Below are 6,336 nucleotides of genomic sequence, written 5' to 3' on the forward strand. Positions count from 1 at the left end.
CTACCTTATCCGTGGTTTTTATCCTTTGAGGTTTTCCACGTTAAATCCGGTGTTCCATTTATTACACTACTTCTCAAATTATTAACTGCGACCCTGCTCTATCCGGTCCAGTTTTACAACAGTTGCATCAACTCCATATGTTCACCGCACTGGAGCTACTTTTGGCCTCAAATCAAAGAGCAACCATGTGGTCAACGTTTGAGATAATGTTGAGATTCAAGATGGCCTTTACTCTCAACTCAGAGGTAAACCGATGAGGAAGATTCTGAAGAAGGTGAGCAGAGAAATGAGTCCAAAAAGGCATGCTTGAAACCCTTTTTTCTTTTTCCCTGGGCACCAAGTTGAGTATTGGAGACTAGGCTCTAAAATTGATACCGTCAAGGTAACACACCTATCAAACCCACTTATTATAGGATGTATATCAAAAATATCAAGTACTTGATACTTCCACCAAAATCAAATCAATTGGACTGGGCTTGGTTTAAAAGCAACTGGACCGATTAAATATATATTATCTTAAAAATTAGCATCTGAAGCATATTAGTATCTGATTTACTGATAAGAAATTACTAATCAATAAAAACATACATTATCTATTATCAATACTCATACAATTATCTTGATAAATATTTGTAATTGATATAAATATATAAAATCTCTCACATTATTGATAATGTTTGAACTTCTTTAAAGTTCTCCATGAATGGATATATTATGTCAGGAAGATAAAATCCTTAACCCCTTTCCCCCTTCAAGCTTAATATAAACTCCTATCACCGCCAAACCATCATTACATTTCTAAAAAACACTATAGAACACATATAACATAACAAAAAAATATTTGACATATATATAAATTCATTGGATTTAGAAAGTATTGGGTTGTTTAGCTTGAGAGATCATCTGGACGACCTCTCTCATGGTCGGTCTCTCAACACTATGTTCTTGAACACATAGCATTGCGACAAAGAACAATTCCATGGCTTCTCCTAATGGCACATTGCTCAATCTTTGGTCAATGATCTTCACCACACCTTGTCTGTTACAGTTTGTCTGAATCTTTGACCATTGCACAATGTCTATCCCTTCTTCTCCAAATTTATCTACTGGTTTTCGACCCGTTATTAGCTCCAATAGTACTACTCCAAAGCTGTACACATCGCTCTTCTCATCTATTCGCAGTGTATATGCGTATTCTGCGTAATAAAAATCAGGTAAAATATGTTTAGATCGACCATTAATACACGAAATTTTATGTAGGAATGAGAAATTGAATTGAATCGGTTTAACTAAACCAAACTCTAACACTGAAACTTTTGTCAAATTATCTCAGTATTAATTAGGCTTAAAAGACCCAAACATGAAAAAGAAAATTATTTTAAATGTAAGTTTACACATTTAATTTATAAGATTATTTTTTCTTATATGGATTTTTACTAAGTTACTAACCGAGCCAAACTAAGTTTATTTTGGTTCTAGTTCGGTTACTATTTATTCTGAACTAAATACACACCAAAACATCAAACAAACCGAACAGTAACCTAAATTCATGTTCAGCCCTAGTTTCGAACGTTACGTGTAATGCAAGAAACAAGTATTGGGGATCCGTCATGTACCTGGAGCGATGTAGCCGTAGGAGCCTGCGACCGATGACATACACTCTGAAGCTCCATTATCTTGCAACATAAACTTAGCCAGCCCAAAATCAGCGACATGAGCTTCAAAATCAGGACCTAACAAGATGTTGTTTGATTTCACATCGCGGTGAATTATAAGCGGCGAGCAATCGTGATGAAGATAACACAATCCCTTAGCCGCTTCCAAAGCTATTTGCAACCGCGTTTCCCACTTCAAAAACACTCCAGCTTTCCCATGCAAGACTTCTCCAAGACTACCATTAGGCATGTACTCGTAAACAAGGAGATTCACGTCTTTGTTTGAACAGAAAGCGAGCAATCTCACTATGTTCCTGTGTCTAATTCTACCTAATGTCTGAATCTCTGCGGATAAACCGTTGTCGTGAGACGATGTTTTGCTTATGGACAAGAGTTTCTTGACCGCAACTTCTTCACCGTTTGGCATTAAGCCTTTGTAGACAATCCCTGCACCGCCTTTACCGATCACATTGTTCTCTTTAACGCATTCCACAATGTGCTCGCTTCTGAAACCTAGCTGTTGAAAACCTATGAGCTTCCAAACGTTCGAGCTATTCCTTCTCATTCCCCAATTCTTGACCACAGCTAAAACGATGAACACCAAGAAGAACCCTAGTAGACCTAACCCTAATAACAGCTTGAATTTCGCGGAGTTTTCGCCATGGGAATTTGCATTTTTCTGGTTGAGAAGCTGAGATTGAGACTGGTTTTGAGAACCGTTGCAAGGGTTTGAAGAGTACCCGCAGAGAAAAGGGTTTCCGAGGAATGACGTGTTGTTCAAGTAAACAAATTGCCCTGAAGTTGGTACAGAACCAGAGAAGTTGTTGTGTGAGAAATCTGCTGATGTCAAGCTCTTCAAGTATCCTAGCTCCGTGGGGATGCTTTGGTTTAAAGAGTTCCAAGAAACATTCAGATAGTTTAGAATCCGAACCTGCGAAATCCGAACTGGAATCTGACCTGAGAGCTGGTTATGACTCAAATCCAAGAAGGTCAATGACTGACAATCACCAATCTCTTGAGGTAACTTGCCAGAGAAGTTATTTCTGCTCATGTCAATCTTGAGAAGACCCTTCAAGCTTCCTATCTCACCAGGGATCTGTCCAGTGAACCGGTTCGAGCCAAGAAGAAGAATCTGAAGGCTTCTGAGGTTTCTGATTGAGCTAGGGATCGGTCCGGTTAACCGATTGTTTGACAGATTGATCTGAGTGAGACTTGATAACCCTACACTTCCCTCCTCTTCCTCTGGCACTTCTCCGGTCAAGAAGTTGTTTTGAAGCTCGAGAAGCGATACATTAGGCAGATAGATCAAACCCTTTGGCAGTTTACCTGTCAGAAAGTTCTGACCTAAACGGAATCTCCAGAGCGTCTCGCATTGGCCAAGATCTTCAGGGAGAGGACCGAACAAGAAGTTGTTGAAGAGAATGAGAATCTTTAGGTTTCTTCCGAAGCAGAGTGATTCAGGGATCAAACCTGTGAGTTTATTAGTAGACAAATCGATCTCGACCAACTTGCCGTTTGTGCCAAGATTCTCAGGAATCTTTCCGGTGAAGTTGTTGTGCCAAAGCTTGAGAACTTCAAGATCAGGAAGGCGAGATACAAACTCAGGTATCTCACCGTGTAGCCTGTTGAAGAAGAGGTTAAACAGCTGAAGCTTTTGAAGTCCAGCTAGCTCAAGAGGAATCTCTCCTTCTAGAAAGTTGTTGGAGAGATCTAGAGTCTTGAGGCTTGTCATGTTCCCTAACTCTCTAGGAACAGAACCTGTAAGCGCATTGGTCTGAAGATAAAGAATCTCCAAGTTCTTGAGATTCCCTAGCTCTCCAGGGATCGATCCTTTCAAGCTGCAGTTAGCTAAATCCAAGTGAACGAGATTGATCAATCTCCCCAAATCAGAAGGTATCCCGCCGTGGAAGTCGTTGTAGTAACCTAAGTATAGCTTCTGAAGAGTTGTGATGTTGCCTAGCTCGCTAGGGATCCTCCCGGTTAGGTCATTTCCATATAAAGACAGTAACGTGAGTCGCAAGAAACCTCCGTAGCTTCTAGGGATCTCACCGTTGAAGTAGTTTCCTCCGAGGTCTAAGTAATCGAGTTGATTGAGTTTGGTTAGAGACAGAGGAAGCGATCCGCTGAGGTTGTTGTCGTAAGCGTCGAGCGTGGTGAGCTGAGTCATTTGGCTGAAATCAAGTGGCGCAAGCTCTCCTTCAAAGGCGTTGTTGGAGATGTTTAAGAACTCTAGGCTCGTCAGCTTGAGGATCTCTGGCGAGAGAGTGCCGGAGATGTTGAGGTTAGAGATGTCGAGACGAGTAATGGACTGGTTCAAGCTGTCACAAGAAACGCCAGTCCAAGAACATAGAGAGTTGAAATTTGGAATGGTCCATGAATCAAGAGAAGGATCAAAAGAATCAAAGCTTTGCTTTAGAGAGACAAGGACTTTGGCTTGTCTAATTAGTGAGAGATTAAGAGATGAACTCGAAGAAGAACAGAAGAGAAGAGAGACTGATGACAAGATTAGGAAGAAAGTGAATATATTGTCTCCCATTGTTACATCAGAAAGAAAGAAAAAAAAAACTCTCCGACACGAATCTGAAGATTTTCAGAGAAGTGAAAGAGAAGAAGGGTCTTCGAAGAAGTTGCAATACCCTAGAAGGAGATCATCATCATTAGACATCATCATGTTTTCACTGTTTTTTTTTAAAATGATTTGGGGCTCACGATGTTCTGAAGTTGCTGCTTGGAGTGAGTGGATTAATAAGTGGAGAAGATCATCATCATTTCATGCCATCAGTTTTTTTTTTTTTTGAATATACGAAATCATGTAAAATTATAATAAATAAATTAAAAGAAAGTGAAAAAAAGTTGATGTATCCAATGCATTCTTCTCCTTTAGGATTTGAGCTTTAGTTTTTTTTTTTAATGAGTCTTTAGCTTTTGAAAAAAGCAAAAGCAATATATACTTTCACAAAAGATGAGAAAACACACACACATCATCGCTTTTTTCTTTATTAGAGAAAATTATAAATTTTAAAAGATAAATGCCCATTGCCTTCTTTTTACCTCTCTTTATCGTCTGATTTGATTTGTTTTTAGGATTATTTGAATTAGGTTTCATATATATAATATGGGTCATAGTCACATAGTCCACTAGGTCTCAACCAATGTTCTTAAACCAGATCCGGACATCGTACGACTTACCGGGTTGCTGGATTATTAGGTACGGGTGAACCGCATGTTAATAAATATTAGTTTTATTATATAATAATATATTAGCTATGTAAATAAAAATATAAAATAAAGTCTAATATTTTCTAAATATTTTTAAAACATAAAATAATAGTTTGGATATGTATATATTTTATGTTTAAAAACATTTAGAAAATACTTAATTTTAGCTTTTATATTTTTATTTTCATTTGACATACAAAATATCAAAAAAATAGTTTAGACTATTTAAAATTTTCTCTAACAAGGTAAGAGTTATTGTATCTAAAATAAATCAAGACATAAAATTTATAAATATCTAAATGTCTAATGTGAATAATAAATTAAACTACAAATACAAAATAAACCAAAGTAAAAGATCATTGTAATAAATTATCAATAACCGAAATAAACTTACACTAAATTACATCAACTAATTTTGGTTCTCTCTCCTATCATTCACTTTATTTTTTTCGTGTGGCATAGAGAAATCTTCATCAAAATCTAAAAATTACAAATATAAAACTGAAAAAAGAAAACCTAACTTTTTCTTGTCAGCACCTAACTTCTTAATTGAAAACTTAGATATAAAACATAATCAAAAACTAATTAAAAACTAAAAAGAAGTAAAAGTTGTTTATTAGTTCGACCGGTGGTTCAACTGGTACCGGTACCAGATTCTGGGTTTTTGGGGTTTTTTGCGGGTTTCTAAATATTGGATTTTCACAAAACCTAAACCGGATTTTTTTTGGGTCACCGGATTTACCGGTTCAACTGCGGGTTCGAGTCGGGTTTTATAACACTGGTTTCAACATAACAAAATTTTAAAAGCTTGATTGGATGAAATCATGAATTTTGTGTGCGTAAAAAAAAAAGCAAAGTTTGTTGTAATCGAACCCTATTCTTACCTTAGTCCGAAATCAAAACCGCTATGTACGACAATTTGATTTTGACATAACTGTTAGTTAATTTGCTCAAAATACTAAAAGAAGTTGGATATTAAAGATTTGCCTAACTTTGGGGGAAAATAGTGATGATGGAGTGAGCAAAACTAGGGGGAAATGTGTGCAGATCACTAAATAGGATAAATGTTGTGGGTAGGGAATGCAAATACTCATAAGTTTACTGTATATTTTTTCATTGAATAGATTGTTTCAAACTTTCACATGTATTTGTATCTTTTTCTATAAATATATTTATTATCTATACTATTAAAATAAAAGTCATGACTTATTTCATGTGTGATTTTTTATTTGGATCATCCTTAAAAATTTATTAAATTTTACATAACTTAATTATAATATCTTTTTATTTATTTGAAATATTAATAAATATCTTAAAGAAATGTCTAAGAAAATCTATCAAATATCTTTTAGAATCTTTTTAAAATATATTTTCGAAATTAGTTAATTAAAATTTTAGTTAACTCAAAGTAAAATTAGAAACTAAATTTTAGTTTAGTTTTGATTGTAATTTTTTTATTAAT

The 6,336-nt window shown here is 35.7% G+C and overlaps 1 protein-coding gene across 1 annotated transcript; it reads right to left on the minus strand.

Annotated features, from left to right (window-relative positions):
- Positions 1-646: 646 nt before the first annotated feature.
- LOC106421176 (leucine-rich repeat receptor-like serine/threonine-protein kinase BAM3) lies at positions 647-4,404 on the minus strand. Its single transcript, XM_013862020.3, has 2 exons — positions 1,617-4,404; positions 647-1,196 (listed from the first exon to the last, which is right to left on the minus strand). Exons 1-2 carry the CDS (start codon positions 4,189-4,191, stop codon positions 868-870), a joined length of 2,904 nt encoding a protein of 967 aa, XP_013717474.1. The 5' UTR covers positions 4,192-4,404; the 3' UTR covers positions 647-867.
- Between the last annotated feature and the right edge of the window lie 1,932 nt (positions 4,405-6,336).

Source organism: Brassica napus, unplaced genomic scaffold (assembly GCF_020379485.1).
Source record: "Brassica napus cultivar Da-Ae unplaced genomic scaffold, Da-Ae ScsIHWf_95;HRSCAF=166, whole genome shotgun sequence".
NCBI classification, from domain to species: Eukaryota; Viridiplantae; Streptophyta; class Magnoliopsida; order Brassicales; family Brassicaceae; genus Brassica; species Brassica napus.

What these genes read in the sequence shown, in the direction of transcription:
- LOC106421176 (XM_013862020.3), bottom strand. Translation starts at nt 4,191, where the DNA reads ATGGGAGACAATATATTCACTTTCTTCCTAATCTTGTCATCAGTCTCT. An exon ending in CTACGGCTACATCGCTCCAG is followed by an intron (nt 1,197 to 1,616) that starts GTACATGACGGA and finishes TTTATTACGCAG; the next exon opens with AATACGCATATACACTGCGA.